Source organism: Rhinoderma darwinii, chromosome 4, assembly GCF_050947455.1.
Source record: "Rhinoderma darwinii isolate aRhiDar2 chromosome 4, aRhiDar2.hap1, whole genome shotgun sequence".
In the NCBI taxonomy this organism is placed as follows: Eukaryota; Metazoa; Chordata; class Amphibia; order Anura; family Rhinodermatidae; genus Rhinoderma; species Rhinoderma darwinii.
Window position 1 is genome coordinate 333,818,804 of NC_134690.1, and position 22,011 is coordinate 333,840,814.

At 42.0% G+C, this 22,011-nt stretch overlaps 1 protein-coding gene across 2 annotated transcripts in view; it reads right to left on the reverse strand.

The window, feature by feature from the left end:
• UTRN (utrophin) overlaps positions 1-22,011 on the reverse strand; it is a 603,028-nt gene that overhangs the window by 338,758 nt on the left and 242,259 nt on the right. For both annotated transcript variants that reach the window (XM_075862837.1, XM_075862834.1), the window contains 3 exons: positions 19,962-20,079; positions 6,138-6,343; positions 1,755-1,909 (listed from right to left, as the gene is read on the reverse strand). In XM_075862837.1, coding sequence (XP_075718952.1) covers positions 1,755-1,909; positions 6,138-6,343; positions 19,962-20,079 — 479 coding nt within the window. The remainder of the gene's footprint in view (positions 1-1,754; positions 1,910-6,137; positions 6,344-19,961; positions 20,080-22,011) is intronic.

Genomic DNA, 22,011 nt, shown 5'->3' on the forward strand with positions numbered 1-22,011 from the left:
GGAGGTAAAGGAAAGCTGCAACAACTGCTCTGAGCTCAATTAAAGGGGTTGTCCAGGACTAGAATAACATGGCTATATTCTTTCAAAAACAGTGTCACACCTGTCCACAGGTTGTGTGTGCTATTGCAGCTCAGCCCCAGGTGTGAAACTGTTTTTTAAAGAAAGGAGAAATGTTTTTCTCATCCTGGACAAAACCTTAAGGCAAGGATTACACACACAATTTTGTGGCAGTTTTTGGCTCCAAAGTGGATCCAAAAGGAAGGAAAGGTGTAAAGAAAAGACTGATGCATCTCCTTTCTTTTGTGTGAATTCCTGTGTTTGGCTCAAAAACTGAGGTAAAAACTGCACCAAAAAGTCATCAAAATAGTGTGTGTTCTCCTGGCTTTAAGGTTTTTTTTTTATTTTTTTAGGAAAACTAGTTATATTTTATATATTGTACATATGTTATATCTACTTATACATATTTAAACTATCATTACAGTTAACATTAATGATTCGACATGTCTTTGAGTTTCAGTGGAGATGAGCTTTAGTTAATAAGTGAAAAAACCTTATATACAAGTTCTATCAATCTGAGTGACAGCACATTGACACAGACTGGAAATGTTATGGTTCTATTCCTCACTCATATACCCAAAACTCCATTTACACAAATAAATACATGCCTATGTGCAAAAATGGAGGGAATTTTGGTTCCTCCATTCCAGATCAAATCCATTTGCACCAATGCAGGATGCTATTTGTACTAGCCTATATTTTGTATATGTAACTTCAGACACACAGTATGGTAAAAAAAAAGAAGAGGGTGCCGGATGTCAAAGGGGAACTTGGATACCCTGTAACCTTTTTTCTCTATTATCAGAATGCTCCCACCTAAACATACCTTTGAACATCCTTTTTCTGTATATAAAGTATATATATATATATATGCACATATATACATACATATATATATATATATACATACATACATATATATACATATATACATACATATATACATATATATATATACATATATATATATATATATACATATATATACATATATATACATATATATACATATATATATATATATATATATATATATATATATGAAATTGACATTAAAAAAAACAGATCAACTGTGAATGAATTGCGTCATTTATCTAATAGTGATCCTGAGTTACAGTTGGTTTCATGGTTTAGGGCTGGATTGTAACTAAAAACAGCATCTTATTGACAGACACATCCCTAACAATTTAGCTATAAAGTAGATTAGCTATAAAGTAGATTACTTTTCATTATGTGTTGCAAGGCGTACTACTCTTCCTAGAATGTGAATCAACATTGCAAGCTCTATGCAAATGCTGAGCAAGCAGGGAATGTTGGGAGATTTTAGCACAGAAGCCAGCAGAAATCTGAACGCAGCTGTGAACTATAATACAGGCTGTAATTCAGGATCAATATAAGATAAGTAATGCAATGTATTTACAAGGTTACCCAATGTTTTTATGAGGACAGTTGAACATATGCTGTAGCTGTGATAGCAAATGCACTGCGCACGCCACCTAATAAACACAACAAATCACATGGTGCGGCTCTTAGGCCATTTTCACACCATTATAATATAGGCACATTTGAACGTCCATGTAACGGCCCGGACCTCCCAGGGTTCAACTGAACCAAACTTAGATCACTGTCCATAGGGATCTAATGCTGATAAAACGGATATGAATTTCTACAATAAAAATATCTTTGTGTGTACTCACCTCTTGTTCATGTTCACCCAATTCATGTATAAGACATCACTGGCCTCCTTAACTTTCCTCGTGTCATCAGAGTTGTAGTCACGTAGGAGATTGTTTGAGAGGTCATTGAATGTATCCATGACGATCTCACCTTTGTGCAGGTCTTGTACTATTACCTAAAACAAATAAAAATGTATTAAAGAGCCATTATCAGTGCTTGTCATATGACCTCATGTCGTCACCTCCTGGAGATCACTACTAACATCTGAGTTTTTATGTGCAAATAGTCATTCTTGGCTAGTTTCCATTTTATAGGCATCTCATGTGGAGATCCGTTTTCCATATACCTTTTTAGGGCATATGGTTATCATAGAGGGGGCACCCTTGTATGAGCCAGAGCAGAGAGCCACTAACATGCAGCTCTCGTGGTGATGGACCCTCATGTTCATGTATTACATGGACACCCATTCATTTTAATGCAAGGGAAATAAGTAGCCACGCGCAACTTTACCCAGCAAAATCAAATAATTGCCAGGACGACGTATTAAAGGGGCTGCCTGTGATGAGAAAAAAACCTTTTACCTGTAGCAAAGTTTTTGACAATAAAATTACTTGAAGATGCTTGGACTGAAATTTACTTTTTCCTTTCCTCCTCCAAATTGTTTGTGGTGCCTTGTCTCTCTCTTTTGCTATCTCCCCTATTTAACTGGTTGCCGACACAGGACGAGTATGCTCGTCCTGAGCAGCGAGCACTTCGCGCATTAGGACGAGCATACTCGTCCTGTGTGACAGCCGTCCCTGCGCGCGTCTGTGCGTGCGATCGAGAGCGGGGCAACGGCTGTAATACACAGCCACGGCCCCGCTCTAACAGCGGAGAGGAGAGAAACATCTTCTCTCCGCTGTTAACCCTTTGAACGCCGCTATGACAGCTGATCGCGGCGTTCAAGGAGAGGGGACTGCACATTGATCGCGTCACAGAATATAACTGTGACGCGATCAAAGCCAACAACTCGTATGGCCAGACAGCCCAGGGTCCAGTGAAGGACCCCAGGGCTGTCTGAACATATTTCCTGGTGTTAGGGCATACTGAGGTATGCCCTAACAACTGCCTGTGTACGATCAGTAACAGGCTAATGTACTGGCATATAGATCTATGCCAGTACATTACAGTTACAAAATCAAAATCAAAATGATAAATCTCTTTATGGGATTAAAAAAAAAAGTTAAATGAATGTAAAAAAAAAAATAATGGTAAATAAATAAATAAAAAGTAATTAAAATACACAGAAACACACATTTTTTATAATAAATCAACTTTTTAAAATATAAGTCCCAAAACACAAAATAATATAGACATATTTGGTATCGCCACGACCGTAACAACCTGTACTACAAATGTATACCATTATTTATTATGATCGGTGTATGGTGTAAAAAAAAAAATATTAAAACTGCTGCACAACTGCTTTTTTTCTGCATTTTAATCTAATTAAAAATTTATAGAAATTAAACGATAATGTATTTGTACCAAAAAATGGTACGTACAAAAAGTACAACTAGTCCCGCAAAAAACAAAGTCTCATACAACTACGTCGTACAAAAAATAAAAGCGTTATGAGCGTCGGGATGCAAAGAGGGAAATTTACAAAAAATTGCTCTGTCCTCAAGGCTAAAATTGGCCGTGTCCTTAAGGGGTTAAATGTTTCTACTGTTTATTTTGGTTTTATGATCTGTAAAGAGAATATGTTGCAGAAAATCTGCATCAAAACCGCAGGTAAACGCAGGTATTTCCACAGGTAAAATCTGCAGCTAATAGTGCGTTTTTTTTATGCGGAAATAGGTGCGTTTTTATGCTGTGGATTTTGCCGCATTTTTTTTTAAAACTAGTCAGATACAATTCGCTAGCGGAATCGCAAGATATATTGACATGCTGCGGATTTTAAAATACATGACGCAGGTCAATTTACCTGCAGAAAAAAAATCTACAACGTGTAGATGAGATTTCTTGATATCTCATTTACTTTGCTGGTACTGTATTAGGCGAAATTCACACGAACGTGTGTGTTTTGCGCGGGCAAAAACCGCAGCGTTTTTTGCACGTTACAGTTCCGTGTGTCATAAGTGTTTGGTGCGTGGCTGCGTGATTTTCGCGCATATGCCATCCTTATGACACGCGGTTTTGTGGTTTAGAAAAAGGAATGAAGGAGGTCGTTTTATTTTTACCTTCATTTCTTGATCTACTGTTGCGCACACATTGACTTCAATGGGTGTGTGATGCGCAAAAAACAAAGTATAGGACATGTCGTGAGTTGCACGCAGCGGACACACGCTGCGTGAAAAACACGGACTGTCTGAACGGCCCCATAGACTAATATAGGTGTGTGCGAGGCGTGTGATTTTCACGCGTGTATCACGGACGTGAACTACGCTTGTGTAAATAAGGCCTTACAATGCGGATTTGCCCCACCAAAATACTCGCGGCAAATCCGCACTTAATACGCATCGTGTGCAATTGGCCCTATGAGGTCATTTAGAGCCATTTCATTGCTTTGATATGCTCAATATATTTCTCTTATGATATGTTGGTGTTCATAGGTGATTTGTGTATGTGTGCGTCGCACGGATGTATATTACGCTCGTGTAAACGAGGCCTAAGAGGCATAAACAATTGAGGTTAGTTAGGCGTCATTAACAAAATGTATCGTTTGTCAGCATTTAGAATTGACTTGGATTATATAATGGCTGCCAAAATCGATACCGATATTTTTAACCTGAAATGGGTCATTAACCAGCATGACATATATCTTAGGTAAGCACAGGCCTAAATACTATATACTGACTGATTTGCTGCCAGATACCACATGACACTTTCAGAGGTCTTGTGGAGTCCATGCGTTGAAGGGTCAGAGCTGTTTTGGTGGCACGAGGGGGACCTACACAATATTAGGCAGGTCGTGGTAATGTTATGACTGATCAGTGTATATAATATACTATATTTTATATATTTCATTTATTATATTTAATCAGGCATAGTAATAAATGATGATCATTTTTTATACAAATTTTGTTCAGCTACTTGAATTTACAAAGGGAACAAAAATGGATAAAAGAATTAATATGTGTCCATGAATTATTATTATTATAATGATATCAAATTACCGAACATCTAGTCAGTAAGTAAATCAACTCTGCTTGTAAATTGATGTTTGTTTTTTTGCTAAATGTTGCTAAAAAATGGTGTTGTGAGGGTGCCCTCTATTGTTCAACAGTAGAAACTGCATGACTGTGTCCTTGAAAATATATAGCAGCAAATATTTTAGGATGGATCATTGTTCTACAGAACTGACAACTAGCATTTATTAAATAGCTTAAAAGAAAGAAAATATTTTTTTCACTTAGGAAATATATAACTTACTTGCAATGTGATATATAAAAAATTATAGTTAAAAAACAAGTTTCTAAAATGCTTTATGAGAAGAATATATTATCCAGAAACCAAACCCTCCTTTTTATATTTTTTATGTATTTTGTTTTATATCTGAAATATGGGTAGTTCATTGTCTATGCCATAGTGGCCTGTTTTACTGATAGTAATATATAATCGCCAAGGAAAAAAAACCTACAAAAGTCACGTGTAATTTTTCCTTTAGACTTGTTACGCCTCTCTTCATGTATTATTCTATCAGTCCTGTCAGATGAGCATTCTATTAGACTTATAGGTTATACAAGGCTAAAGTGTGATTTATATGGTTTGGAGTGATTTTTTTTCCTGTATGTAGTTCTATAATTTTGTATCTTGTTTCAAAATGCTTATTGGGCCCCTTTTATAAAAGTTCTACAACTTTCCAATATATTTTAAGTTAATATCACAGGACATCTAGATCTTTTAATGCCTTAAAGTTAATCTTGGGGACCGTAACAGTGAAAGGATGATTGATATATATATATATATATATATATATATATATTTATTTATTTTTTATTATTATGTCTTTTAGCACACAGCTACAACAAAAAGAAGGGAGGAGACAGGACGAGAGGGGAGGGAGGAGAGGGGAGAAATAAAGGGAAGTTAGGGGAGGGAGGAGGAGCGGTATGAGAGAGAAGGGAGAAGAGAGGGGGAGAGGGTAGGGTGGGAAGAGTGAGGAGGGGAGGGTGGAGAGAGGAGGAGGGAGGACAAGAGGGGAGGGTGGAGAGAGGACGAGAGGGGAGGGAGGAGAGGAAGAAATGGAGGCGAGGGGAGGGAGGAGGAGAGGGATGGGAGGAGGGGTATAAGAGAGACGGGAGAAGAGGGGAGGGGAACAAGGGAGGAGAGGGTAGGGTGGGAGGAGGGGAGGGTGGAGAGAGGAGGAGTAGGGAGGAGAGGGGAGTGAGGAGAGGGAGAAGATGGCAGTGGTCATTCACCTTGTTCTCTGCAATCTGTTTGACAAGTGTGTCTTTGGATGTCTGAATGAGAGTGTAGAGTCTGAAGTCAGTCTGTTCCAGGACACTTTGTATCTCCCTCCTTAGCTCATCCCACTTGATGCTGTCAGCCAGCATATCTTGTAGCTGCTTTTGTCTCATCTCAACACCGTGGATTGTGCTGTCCCATTGATTCTTGAGCTTCTCCGCTGTGTTATTAAAAAAAATCAATAGGTAAATTATAAATTAATACATTCTCTAAATTATATAAATTAATATTAAACAGATAAGGGCAATGATGTCCTTGTTATATACACAAACAAAAATTTAGTTTTCTTATGAGATCAATATCAATCAAAAATACTGTGTGTACCATGATTGTAGCATGTAAACAATATCTGAAAGACAACTCTATTATGGGGAATAGGAGGATTTTATTATAGGGAAATCGTAAAAGATGAGAAAGACGAGGATTGTTCTTCAGAAAATATCTGTGTGTATAAATTGACACACCTCAGACCGATCATACAAATCTTGAAATTTGTCTGATTAGTGAGAAATCAATGTGTGTAAAGGAGTTTCCAACCACAAACATATCATTTGGATAGGCCCCAGTAGTGAGGCCCTGAACAATCCTGAGAACTGGGTCCAGAGTCTACTGTTTGCAGAGAAGATGTGACCACACACGGTCATCTCACCTCTGTGAATGGGGGACATGGGACTCCACAGTTGGACCGCCCACCAGTCTAATATTTATAGCATACTTATTTTTATTTCATAGATGTTTGTGTATGGAAAACACAGTAGGTCTACCACTAGTCCTATATAAGCCAACTACACATCATGCTATACAATACATTGTCAAACTCAGATCTGATATACAGGACTGTGCAAAAGTTTTATTCAATTTGTCCATTTGCTGAAATGCAGCCCCAAACTTGCAAGGAACCTCCACCATGCTTCACTGTTGCCTGCAGACACTCATCATTGTACCATTCTCTAGTCCATCGGCAAACAAACTGCCTCCTGTTAGAGACCAGATATTTCACATTTTGACTCATTAATTCAGAGCACCTGCTGCCATTATTCTGCACCCCAGTTCCTATGTTTTTGTGCATAGTTGAGTCGCTTGGCCTTGTTTCCACGTCGAATGTATGGCATTTTGGCCGTAAGTCTTCCACGATGACCACTTCTGGCCAGAACAGTAGATGGGTGTAACTGGGTCCAACTGGTTGCTGACAGTTCTGAGCTGATGGCACTGCTGGTCATCTTCCGATTTTGAACGGAAGTAAGCTTGATGTGTCTACGATCTGCTGCACTAAGTTTCCTTGGCCAACCATTGCGCCTACGGTCCTCAACATTGCCCATTTCTTTGTGCTTCTTCAAAAGAGCTTGAACAGCACATCTTGAAACCCCACTCTGCTTTGAAATCTTTGCTTGGGAGAGACCTTGCTGATGCAATATAACAACCTTGTGCCTTATTGCTGTGCTCAGTATTGCCATGGTAGACCTGTTACGTGAAACAGACCTCCACAACCTCACCATAGTAGCAGAGTTTGGCTGTTCCTCACCCAATTTTAAGCCTCCTACGCAGCTGTTTCTGTTACAGTTAATGACTGTGTTTCAGCCTACATATGAAAATGATGATTGGTTAATCATACACCTGGCTATAATCCTACAAAATCCATGAATTTGCGCAAGTGTACCTAGAAGAATTGATGCTGTTTTGAAGGCAAACGGTGGTCACACCAAATATTGATTTGATTTAGATTTATTTTCTGCTCATATCCTTTTGTATTTTGAGTTGATATAAAAATAACAAACAATTAACCCCTTTAGGATGCGGCCAATCTTCGTTTTTAATTTTAGTTTTTTCCTCCCCTCCTTCCAAAAGACATAACTTTTTTATTTTTTTGTCTATATAGCCTTATAAGGGCTTGTTTTTTGCAAGACAATTTGTAGTTTTTCATGGCACTATATAACGTACTGGGAAACTGAAAAAATATAATATTTGCGATGTGAAATGGGCAAAAAACAGCAATCACTGCATTTTTAAGGGGTTTCATTTTTACAACGTTCATTGTGAAATAAAAACTACATGTTCACTTTATTCTATGGCTTGGTACAATTATGGCGATACCAAATTTTTTATGTTTTACCACTTTTATAAATAAAAAACTATTTGTTAAAAAAAAACTAGTTTTGTGTCGCCATATTCTGAGAGTCATAACTTTTATTATTTTTCTGTCGTTTGAGCGTTGTGCAGGCTTTTTTTTGTGGGGCGAGCTGTAGTTTTTATTGGTACCATTTTGGGGTACATGACACTTTTTGATCACTTTTTATTCTATTTCATTTTTTTTTAGCACGAAGGTGACCAAAAAACAGCAATTTGGCCCTTTTTTTTTTTTTTACACCGCTCACCGAGAAGGTTCAATAATGCTATATTTTAATATTTCATACTTTCATGGACGCGGCGATACCAGTTATGTTAACTTTTTTTTTTTTTAACCTTTCATATATATATATTTATAACAACCTTCTACCGGCTCTATCCCCAGACATTAGCAGGACAACCTTCTACCGGCTCTATCCCCAGACGTTAGCAGGACAACCTTCTACCAGCCCTATCCTCAGACATTGCCAGAACAACCTTCTACCGGCTCTATCCCCAGACATTAGCAGGACAACCTTCTACCGGCCCTATCCTCAGACTTGAGTAATGGTCTTATGGTCACAAAATTAAATGCGATTGTAAAGCCCCATTCACGGCTCTTGATACAGTATAAGCACTGGGTAATTAAAATTGAAATCTATTATTGGCACTATTCCACTGTCTTTGAAGTCCCAAATGGGGAAACAGCAAGGAAATGGAATTTAAATTTTGGGTTTCTTGTAAGACGCTTACTACATACTGGTGCGTGACAATAATTCATCTGTCACTCAAAATGTAAAAAATGCTATTTCTGTATTAAGAATGCGGAGAAGTGTAGATTGATTTAGCTGTTGTAAATGTAATTAAAATCAGCAAAAGCCAGCATGTAATAGTAAAGCACTGAAGCGTCACTTTAATACTTGGAGGCAAGTGATTCACACTTTCCAAGATAACAAAAGACATTGTTAACTATAACTTGTCCAGGTGACTGTTACATCTCTATAGAAATAAATGCTATGTCAATAAAGCTTCAAACGGTCACTGATCTTAGGGCATACAACTGGACACATTATAACACAATAATACTACGGCCTATTAAATGAACAATTCCATTGTTTCAAAGTTTAAAAAATACAAAACACATACATATAAATAAAAAAAAGCGCATTAAATACAGGTCCTCATCAGGTTTTTTCAATTTTTTGGGAAAATCTAGTTGACAACCTACATTGATGCCATATCTACCTAGTTCTGCAGAGCTATCAATATATCGCTGCATAATTAGGCAGATTTGACTTTAAGGAGTCTAGAAAACTGGGTTACAGACCCTATTGGAGCTGTAATTGGGGCCATGTTGGTGGTCATCCCGCTTTCCCAGAAACAAATACAACTAAGAAATGTCTGCAACAAATTTTGGAATGCTTGACAGAAGGGGACAAGTGAAGGGCTTATATTTTGTATTATCTTTTTATATATTCCGGAGGAAATGTTCCTTTAAAGGGTTTTTCTCTTTCTAAATGTAGCCTTGGCGATCAGGTAATCGCTGGGGCCTATCTGCAGAAACCACTAGGGATCAGATGATATCACTTGTTGAAGCCACCAGTGCCTGCACAGTAAAGGTACTATTACATGGCCTGTCATGGGCCGTGTAAACGAGCGCCGATCAACGTGACAGCTCGTTGATAGGCGCTCGTTTGCTCCTTTCACACAGAGCAATGATTGGACATGCATAGGGACGAGCGTTACTACAATCGCTCGTCTCTATACATTTTCATCATGTCGGCAGCGCACCCCCTGATTACACAGGGACATGTGCTGCCGACAACGATGATTTTTAATTCTGTATAAAAGATCAGATCATCAATGATGGGGAACGAGCGTTCATATGAACGCTCGATTCCCATCATTGGCCCGTGTAATAGGGCCTTTACTGAAGGGGAAATCTTGTTTTAATCAGTACCCATTTTTTTGAAACTATGGTTGTACCAAGTATTCAAAAAACACTTTTCGCTGCGACTCTGGAGAGTCTGGGAGACCCTCCATGAGAAAGTGCTTAGCGTGGGACCCCAAATCTTTTATAAGGTACATGACGGGGTAAACTTGAGCAGGCAACCTCTTTAAGTCTTGTACTTAATAAAGCCAAAAAATAATAAATCTGCCACAGTGAAAGCATTTACAGTGTACAATAATCATAGCTCTCCCTTTGCTGTTGCAAGATGAGGACAAATCACAGAGCTCATGCAAAAAGACATAAGGAGCACATTCTAAAGGATCTGCCAGGCACAACTTCTGTGGATACTCCCATAGGTAATCAGTCTGCACCTGAATCTATGTCTCTGAGACTGACTCCATCTTCCACCACTCAGGATGGCAGGCTTAGGAGTGGGAGAGCCTATCGCAGCCTGGCCAGACGGAGCTAGCTCCCGCCCTCTGTCTATTTATACCTGCCTTTCCTGTTCCTCCTTTGCTTGTGATTCTTCTCGTGTGGTTTCCTGGCCCAGCTACAGCTTCTATCTAGTTGACAACCTACATACTACCCTGGCTTTCTGACTACTCTCCTGCTCTGCGTTTGGTACCTCGTGCACTCATGGTTTGACTCGGCTCGTTCACCACTCCTGTTGCTCACGGTGTTGCCGTGGGAAACTGCCCCTTTCCCTTTGCTTTGTGTTCCCTTGTCTGTTTGTCTCGTGCACTTACTGAGAGTAGGGACCGCCGCCCAGTTGTACCCCGTCGCCTAGGGCGGGTCGTTGCAAGTAGGCAGGGACAGAGTGGCGGGTAGATTAGGGCTCACTTGTCCGTTTCCCTACCCCCGTCATTACATAATCACAAGCCCGTATACCTAGTCTACCCTGCTCCCTGACACTACTATGGACCCCCTTGAGACCCTGGCCCAGCAAATGCAGGGTCTCTCCCTACAGGTCCAGGCCCTGGCTCAGAGGGTCAACCAGCCTGATGCTACCATGGTAGTGCCCCTCACCTCACCTCTTGAACCCCACCTCAAGTTGCCTGACCGGTTCTCAGGGGACTGGAGGACTTTTCTCTCCTTTCGGGATAGTTGTAGGCTCTACTTTCGCTTAAAGCCTCATTCCTCAGGTTCTGAGAGCCAGCGGGTGGGTATAATTATGTCCCGGCTCCAGGAAGGGCCCCAAGAGTGGGCCTTCTCCTTGGCTCCTGACGCCCCTGAACTTTCCTCCGTTGATCGTTTCTCTTCTGCTCTCGGACTCATTTATGACGAGACTGACAGGACTGCCTTTGCCGAGAGTCAGCTGGTGACCTTACGTCAGGGTAAGAGACCTGTTGAGGAGTATTGTTCTGACTTTAGGAAGTGGTGCGTAGCTTCTCGGTGGAATGACCCTGCCTTAAGGTGCCAGTTTAGGTTGGGTCTGTCGAACGCCCTGAAAGACCTGCTAGTTAGCCATCCCTCTTCTGACTCCCTAGATCAGGTTATGGCTTTAGCGGTACAACTTGACCGATGTCTCAGGGAACGACAGCTTGAACGTTTCTGTGTTTTCCCCTCTGACTCCCCCATGATGCCTCCCGAGGTCCCGTTGCTTCGCTCTTCCACGGAAGACTCGGAGCTACCTATGCAACTCGGGGCCTCCGTGTCCCCCCGACAACGTAGAGAGTTCCGCAGGAAGAATGGTCTCTGATTCTATTGTGGAGATGACAAGCATCAAGTCCTAGGCGTAAGAATAAGCAGCCGGAAAACTTCCGCGCCTAAGTGATCATCGGGGAGGTCACTTGGGCGCACAGGTATTTCCCGTAAATATGAAACTTAATAAAATATTGCTTCCCTTTCAGGTCTCTTTTGGTGGTAGGTCTGCTACCGGCAGTGCCTTCGTGGATTCAGGGTCTTCTGCTAATATCATGTCTGTGGAATTTGCTATGTCTCTAGCTATGCCTTTGATTGATTTGCCTAAACCTGTCCCGGTAGTGGGTATCGACTCCACTCCTCTTGCTAATGGTTATTTTACTCAGCATACCCCTGTTTTCAGACTCCTTGTTGGCTCCATGCATTTGGAGCAGTGCTCTGTACTGTTGATGCAGGGATTATCGTCCGATTTGGTTTTAGGCCTTCCCTGGTTGCAGTTGCATAATCCCACGTTTGACTGGAATACTGGGGAGCTTACCAAATGGGGTAATGAATGCTTGACGTCATGTTTTTCTGTTAATTCTATTTCTCCCCCTGAGGAGGTGAACACGCTACCTGAGTTTGTTCAGGACTTCGCTGATGTTTTCTCTAAGGAGGCCTCCGAAGTGTTACCTCCTCATAGAGAATACGATTGCGCTATCAAATTGGTACCAGGAGCTAAGCTTCCTAAGGGTAGGATATTTAATCTTTCTTGTCCCGAACGTGAAGCCATGAGAGAGTATATCCAGGAATGCCTGGCCAAGGGTTACATTCGTCCCTCTACTTCTCCGGTAGGTGCTGGTTTCTTCTTCGTAGGGAAGAAGGATGGTGGTCTTAGGCCATGCATTGACTACCGTAACTTGAATAAGGTCACTGTAAGGAACCAGTATCCCCTTCCTTTGATTTCTGATCTCTTTAATCAGGTTCAGGGGGCCCAATGGTTCTCTAAGTTTGATCCACGGGGGGCGTATAACCTTATCCGCATCAAAGAGGGGGATGAGTGGAAGACTGCGTTTAACACGCCCGAAGGTCATTTCGAATACCTCGTCATGCCCTTTGGGTTGTGTAATGCTCCTGCGGTCTTCCAGAATTTCATAAATGAGATTTTGAGAGATTACCTGGGGGTATTTCTTGTAGTGTACCTTGATGACATACTGGTGTTTTCCAAGGACTGGTCCTCCCACATTGAGCATGTCAGGAAGGTGCTCCAGGTCCTTCGGGAAAACAAACTGTTTGCGAAAACCGAAAAATGTGTGTTTGGGGTACAGGAGATAGCATTTTTGGGTCAAATCCTCGCTCCTCATGAATTCCGCATGGACCCCGCCAAGGTCCAGGCTGTGGCGGAATGGGTCCAACCTGCCTCCCTGAAGGCGTTACAGTGTTTTTTGGGGTTCGCTAATTATTACAGGAGATTTATTGCTAACTTCTCGGTCATCGCTAAGCCTCTTACGGACCTCACTCGCAAAGGTGCTGATCTCCTCCACTGGCCTCCTGAGTCTGTCCAGGCTTTTGAGGTCCTTAAGAAGTGCTTTATCTCGGCCCCGGTGCTGGTTCAGCCCAACCAAATGGAGCCATTTATCGTGGAAGTTGACGCATCCGAGGTGGGAGTGGGGGCTGTCTTGTCCCAGGGTACCAGGTCCCTCACCCATCTCCGTCCCGGTGCCTACTTCTCCAGGAAGTTTTCGTCCACTGAGAGTAACTATGATATTGGCAACCGCGAACTCTTAGCCATTAAATGGGCATTTGAAGAGTGGCGCCACTTCCTGGAGGGGGCTAGGCACCAGGTAACGGTCCTTACCAACCACAAGAATCTGGTTTTCCTAGAATCTGGCCGGAGGCTAAACCCGAGACAAGCTCGATGGGCGCTATTTTTTACCAGCTTCAACTTTTTGGTTACCTATAGGGCTGGGTCTAAAAATATTAAGGCCGATGTACTGTCGCGTAGCTTCATGGCCAGCCCTCCTTCGGAGGAAGATCCTGCTTGTATTTTGCCTTCTGGTATAATCATTTCTTCTATTGATTCTTATTTAGTCTCTGAAATTGCGGCTGATCAAGGTTCAGCTCCCGGGAACCTTCCTGAGGACAAGCTGTTTGTTCCCCTGCAATACCGGCTAAGGGTACTTAGGGAAAATCATGACTCCGCACTATCTGGTCATCCAGGCATCCTGGGTACCAAACACCTCATTGCCAGAAACTATTGGTGGCCTGGGTTGCCTAAAGACGTTAAGGCCTACGTCGCCGCTTGTGAGGTTTGTGCTAGGTCCAAGACTCCCAGGTCCCGACCAGCGGGCTTACTACGTTCTTTGCCCATTCCCCAGAGACCTTGGACCCATATCTCCATGGATTTTATCACCGATTTGCCTCCATCTCAAGGCAAGTCGGTGGTGTGGGTGGTAGTAGACCGCTTCAGTAAGATGTGCCACTTTGTGCCCATCAAGAAACTACCCAACGCCAAGACGTTAGCTACTCTGTTTGTCAAACACATCCTGCGTCTCCATGGGGTCCCTGTCAATATTGTTTCGGACAGAGGGGTACAATTTGTTTCTTTGTTTTGGAGAGCCTTCTGTAAAAAGTTGGAGATTGATCTGTCCTTCTCCTCTGCCTTCCATCCTGAAACTAATGGCCAAACTGAGAGGACTAATCAATCTCTAGAACAATATTTAAGGTGTTTTATCTCTGACTGTCAATATGATTGGGTCTCATTCATTCCCCTCGCCGAATTTTCCCTTAAAAACCGGGTCAGTAACTCGTCAGGGGTCTCACCCTTTTTCTGTAATTTTGGGTTTAATCCACGGTTCTCCTCCGTTTCACCTGGTAGTTCCAACAATCCCGAGGTAGAGATCGTTCATCGGGAACTGTGCACAGTCTGGGCCCAGGTTCAGAAGAACCTAGAGGAGTCCCAGAGCGTACAAAAAACTCAGGCTGATAGAAGACGTTCTGCTAACCCCTTGTTTATGGTCGGGGATCTGGTGTGGTTATCGTCTAGGAACTTGCGCCTTAAGGTCCTGTCCAAGAATACACGACGTGTTTCTCCTTAAACGCTGCTCCCCGTCCTTGGCTCCCTCGAGGAAACCTCCTGTTCCCGTTCTCACCCCTGAGGGGGTGGAGTTCGAGGTGGCCAAGATTGTGGACAGCAAGATGGTCCAAGGCTCCCTCCAGTATCTGGTCCATTGGAGAGGATACGGGCCTGAGGAGAGGACTTGGGTACCCGCCCGGGATGTTCACGCTGGGGTATTGGTCAGGAAGTTCCACCTTCGTTTCCCCAATAAACCAGGTCCACTTAGAAAGGGTCCGGTGGCCCCTCATAAAAGGGGGGGGGGTACTGTAAAGGATCTGCCAGGCACAACTTCTGTGGATACTCCCATAGGTAATCAGTCTGCACCTGAGTCTATGTCTCTGAGACTGACTCCATCTTCCACCACTCAGGATGGCAGGCTTAGGAGTGGGAGAGCCTATCGCAGCCTGGCCAGACGGAGCTAGCTCCCGCCCTCTGTCTATTTATACCTGCCTTTCCTGTTCCTCCTTTGCTTGTGATTCTTCTCGTGTGGTTTCCTGGCCCAGCTACAGCTTCTATCTATTTGATCCTGCTCCATACTACCCTGGCTTTCTGACTACTCTCCTGCTCTGCGTTTGGTACCTCGTGCACTCCTGGTTTGACTCGGCTCGTTCACCACTCTTGTTGCTCACGGTGTTGCCGTGGGAAACTGCCCCTTTCCCTTTGCTTTGTGTTCCCTTGTCTGTTTGTCTCGTGCACTTACTGAGCGTAGGGACCGCCGCCCAGTTGTACCCCGTCGCCTAGGGCGGGTCGTTGCATGTAGGCAGGGACAGAGTGGCGGGTAGATTAGGGCTCACTTGTCCGTTTCCCTACCCCCGTCATTACACACATACTGAAAAATCTGTATTTCACTACCATACTGCATAAGGCCACATGCACACGACCGTAAAATCACCTGTAATTATGGGCCAATTCATTTCTATGGCCGACGGACACCTTCCCGTATGTCTACGGGAGGGTGTCCGTGCCGTAGAAACCTGACGAAAAAAATAGGACATGTCCTATTTTTTTTATTTTATGGACCATGCTCCTATACATTATAATGGGAGAACGGCCCGTAAAAACGGTTGGCTGTCCATGGCCGGCCGTCCCCGCAATTATGGGTCGTTATTACGGGCACGGTCGTGCGCATGAAGCCTAACTAATATGTGGACAATAGTCAAAATCTGGTGGATGGGTCAGAGCATCTCCAAAAACGGCAGATCCTGAGGAATGCTCCCAGAATGAAGTGGTTAGAGGTCCTACACAATATTAGGCAAGTGGTTTTATTGTTATGGCTTACGTGGTTTATTCCACATACAGATTTCAAGAATGAACTAGCTAATTTTTTTAACTTCACTTTGGATGTGCATGGAAAAAAAACCACAACAAATAGCTGAAAAACTGTACAAAAATAGTGACATTTTTACTACATTCAACAGGAACATTAAAAAAAAAAAGCTAGCACACATAAAGGCACACCACAAACTGACTTTTTTGCAGCATTTGAACACTCCACCATCTGCAGTTTTTCTCTGCTCTCCAGCCCTGTATAACATTTTTGTCCTAAAAATTGACTAATTTATCATGAAAGTGGTACAACAATAGAATGCGGAAATCTTCGCCATATGTGTCAGAAAAGAGAACAGTATTTACACACAATATATTATAACGACACAATAGTTTTCTCTGGGTACTCTGATTTTCTCCCACACTCCAAAAACATACGGATAAACTGATTGGCTTCCTATAAAATTGGTCTTAGTTTGTGTGCTTGAAGCTGAGATAGGGAAATTAGATTTGATATGAAAGGTGACAATCTCCATACAGCGCTGCAGAATATGTTGGAACTCAATAAGCAATGGGAAATTAAGGTTGAGTGCTATTTTATGCACCAAACATATGACAAAAAAACACGTTAAAGAGGCTCTATCACCAGATTATAAATGCCCTATCTCCTACATAATCTGTTCGGCGCTGTAATGTAGATAACAGCAGTGGTTTTTATTTTGAAAAACGATAATTTTTGAGCAAGTTATGAGTCATTTTAGATTTATGCTAATTAGTTTCTTAATGACCAACTGGGCGTGTTTTTACTTTTTACCAACTGGGCGATCACAGGGTGATTGTGCAGTGAAAGAAGCTGGGCTGGAACAATGAGATGTGTATGACGCTGTTTGGTCACTGACTGGTCAGCCTCATACACTTCTCTTACACTTCTCTTCTCTTGGTAAAAAGTAAAAACACGCCCAGTTAGTAATTAAGAAATGAATTAGCATAAATCTGAAATTGCTCATAACATGATCAAAAATTATCGTTTTTCAAAATAAAAACCAGTGTTGTTATCTACATTACAGCGCCAATCAGATTATGTAGGAGATAGGGCACTTATAATCTGGTGACAGAGCCTCTTTGAGAAAGTTTTTATGAAAGACCCACTATGTGTCATTAGAAAATGTAAATGTTTAGAAAAGAAAGCCCATCACGGGTCTGTCACGTAATCATTGTAAGTCATCATGTCTAACAAATAAAAAAGTTATAGTCGTAACAAAAAATGCTAAATTGTATCTGGGTATGAATTTTTAAAATAATCTCCTCTTTAGCTAGTTAATAGCTATTAATAGCAGATGATAGATGCTCCCCTGATGACAAGGAATCAAGCAGCTGTCAGATGACAGCATCTCAGTTTTCTCTTTTTAGCGTCGATCTCTGTTACAGACATTAGTAGTCAATACAAGAATAGGAAGATAGTCACCAAGCTGATTTCATGAAGATTGTGCTGTCAGGACAGAGCAGTCCACGAATGAGCCGCTAAAGTGACCACTGGGGCACCAAACCATTGGGCAACAGTGAATGAAAAACTAAACCACTACCCACTAAAGAGTGGGGCCCAAAAAGGCTGAACACACATAAAAATTGGCACATCTGAGGCACCGGCTGATTGCATAGTTTTAAAGAGTAAAATATTATAGTTGTCGGCAGCACATCTCCCTGTGTAAACAGAGAGACGCGCTGCCGACATGATAATAATTCATGGGGACGAGCGATTGGAGAAACGACCACTCATCCCCATACATAGCTCCTTGTGACAGGAGCAAACGAGCGCCGATCAATAAGCTGTCTCGTTGATCGGTGCTTGCTGCACCGGCCAAAATTTGCTGGTGTAATAGGGCCTTTAGTTTGTAAGATGATAATACAGCGGAGCCTTAAAGGGAATGTATCACCTATATGTTTTATTACTAATTAAAATCAGATACTGAAGCATTATTTTTTCTAATCTGTTTTTATTTTATGTTTGTAGATTATTATTTTTATTTTTTTCTGTACATGATTATGGGGCAGGGATTTTGCCTAAACAGCTTTTAGAGATATGCTAAACAGAAGCCACATGGACTATAGTAAACAAGAGTCTGGAGCTCACCCATTGATTTCGTTGGGAGAGTGTTCTAGGCATGCTCTGCGGCCTGTGCAGACATCACTGTGCAGGGAGGGGGTAGGGGAGTACTGAACGCATGTTCTATTATCAGTGGTGTAGTTCTGTGTTCTTTGCCTCCAGCTGTATAATAGGGGTGTTATTTTTCATTGTAATCCTGCTTGTGATGATACTGAGATGACTGCTGAGAAGTGATCTCTACAGAACAGGAAGTGCCAGTCTATTGTGAGGCTCAGTGATCAGTGTGAAAAATGCAAAATTCCAGGATTTTGTAAAGTAGATAATGACATGGAAAATTAAAAAACAACACCACCAAAATGTTAAAAAATATGTTTAACATGAAAACTTTAGCCAATAGGTCATTTTCTGATGACACATTCCCTTTAGGGCATGGCCACACGTGGCGGATTTCCTCCGCAACTGTCCGCATCAATGCCGCACAGAATCTGCGTTGCAGATTCTGCTGCGGATCTGCCCAAAATGTGCAGTAAATTGATGCGGACTAGCTGCTGCGGACTGCGGTAAAAGTACTTCCCTTCTCCCTATCAGTGCAGGATAGAGAGAAGGGACAGCACTTTCCCTTGTGAAAGTCAAAGAAATTCATACTTAACGGCCGTTGTCTTGGTGACGCGTCCCTCCTTCGGCATCCAGCCCGACCTCCCTGGATGACGCGGCAGTCCATGTGACCGCTGCAGCCTGTTATTGGCCTGTGATTGGCTGCAGCCGTCACTTAGACTGAAACGTCATCCTGGGAGGCCGGACTGGAGACAGAAGCAGGGAGTTCTCGGTAAGTATGAACTTCAATTTTTTTTACAGGTAGCTGTATATTGGGATCGGTAGTCACTGTCCCGGGTGCAGAAACAGTTACTGCCGATCGCTTAACTCTTTCAGCACCCTGGACAGTGACTATTTACTGACGTCTCCTAGCAACGCTCCCGTCATTACGGGAGCCCCATTGACTTCCTCAGTCTGGCTGTAGACCTAGAAATACATAGGTCCAGCCAGAATGAAGAAATGTCAAGTTAAAAAAGCAAAACGCATCCGCAGCACACATAACATGTGCATGACAGCTGCGGACTTCATTGCGGAAATTAGAATCTCCATTGAAGTCAATGGAGAAATTCCGCCATGAGTCCGCAACCAGTCCGCCACTGCTCCTCAACAGACAGAGCATGCTGCGGACACCAAATTCCGCTCCGCAGCCTATGCTCCGCAGCGGAATTTTACGCATCGTCTAAGCGAACACTGCTAAATTAAAGTGGAAGTCAATGGAGAAACGGCTCCGCTGCGGATTAACGCTGCGGAGTGTCCGCAGCGGAATTTAAGTGAAATTCCGCCACGTGTGAACCCAGCCTGAATTCTAAGATAAGTAGTCCTCACCCGGAAGAGGCAGCTTGAAGGGAGGACCCAGTTACACTATATTTCCCTCCAATAGTTCCCTATTGGTAAACTGAAAATAAAAACCTGATGATATTGATTGGGTTGAGAGTAGTGCCTGTACACATTACAGACAAGATAATTTTTATTTTCTGGGGAGACAGTCAAGTATAGCATAATCAGAAAGTACTACTACTTACACTGCTCTGTAATAGATGTTCTGACATCAAGGCTGGAAGTTTTATTCTTCACATTCTGAGCTAATGTAAAGACAGATTCAAGCTGTGGGTGACGCTGTTCCATATCTTCTTTAGTTATCTGAAAATAAACACAATATCAATAATTAACAAAAAGGCGGCCATACAACACATCACACTATGCAACCAAAATATAGTATATAAGGGAGAATAACTTATGTGTTATGTGCAGATTACAACACAGACTTTGTTGCAGATTTCCCCCTACACACTGCAAAGGGTGCAGGTACAAGGCAACTTGCATGCCTATGGGAAAAATATTCCGCAACACTTTTTTTTTTCCCTGTTCAGTTTAAAAAAATGAAAGCTGAGATCTGATTGGTTACAGTGGGCAGCAACAGCAGTTTTTTTTTATATATGTTCCCCACAAGTTCTGCAATATAAAGGACATTAAGGATATAGGTAAACGACAGTCAAAGACTTCTATATTTATCTAGTCCTTTTCTCTAAAAATGCTAAGGTACAATATCCGGCTTACCGTTTTTTTTAACAAGCTTAAAGATAAGAATGAAGTGTTTATCAGAGATGTATAAAAAAACAATTACATGCACACTGCACAGTTTATATGAAGAGCAATCCAAGATAATTATTATGATAATTGCTATTCGTGACTCCTTAGCCGCACACACTGGGATACAAATACCAGAAGGTTACTTTAATCCCTCTGAAGCGAGGAGATTAATAGTGTTCCAGTAGCCTATTATACAGATAGAAGAGGCTGCTTCATTTACAAAGTCCCTCCAGACTCTATTTTGAAGACTACAAGGCATTAAATACAAAAAAAAACCATAATGAATATTAACGCAGTTTCAGATACGTAAGGCTTATTATGTTGCAAACAGGCTGATCACGAGTGGGCGATTTTTGCTGAAAATTTTCAACATTTTCATCACTCAGTTTGTTAGTGGCTGATATACTAAGCCTAGAAGAGAGCACCAACAAGTGTATTTGCTTATAATTGTTATCCAGTTACTATGTGTACAGATTTTTTGTACATTTAGTCACATGTAACCATAGGGTAACAATTGACAGATTGATTCTCATAGACATGAATGGCTACAGACATTAGTTAAAGGGCCTTTCGCATCTCTGACATTTATATCAACACAATATGCCATAAATGTCCGATAGATGCGGGTCTCTCTCTATAACGAGGCCGCCTACACCCCGTTCTACTTTGCTTGGCTTCCACTGCTTTCCGGCCACTTCCTGATTAGGTGGTCGGGAGTTACGGAAGCCACTAAGCTGCACTGTTTCCGTAACTCTCATAGAAGTAAATGTGAATTATGGAAACAGTGTAGCACGGCGAGCTACGCTGTTTCGGGAACTTAGGAGCTATGGAAACAGAGTAGTTCACCGTGCTACAATGTTTCGATAACTCCTAGTTACTTATATGGGAGCTACGGAAACAGCGTAGCTAAATGAGCTCGGCTGTTTTTGTAACTTCTGACCACCTATTTAGGAAGTGGCCGGGAAGTGGCAGGACCCGGGCAAAGTAAAACGGAATGTACGGGGCCCTGTTCTAAATAGGTGCAGGACCCGCGTCTATCGGACATTTATGGGATATCGTGTTGATATGACATATATGTCCAAGATGGGGGGAAACCCCTTGAACTATTAATAAAAACTAGCAAAACAGTAAGACAGGCATTTTTTTCCATGTTTTTCCCCAACCCTGACTCCCAACAGATAATATCCTAAAAATATTGATGTTTTAGACTGTTTTAGATATTCTGTTGTACTAGAACAGGGAATGCTTTCGTTACATTTTGTCCTGCCTTCTTCATCTGAAAGTGTTTATTGACTGTTGGGAAGATTTGTAGGGTTGTTGGGCAAAACTAGTCATACAACATTAAACAGCTGTCTTTAGTAATATGAGCGCTGTTCTTTTCTATATTAGTTATCCGAATAGTTGTGTAGATTGGAATTACTGTATCGCTCGGCCGATGGTACAAGTATATTTCAATGGGGAGAGGGGAGTAAGCCACTGCCA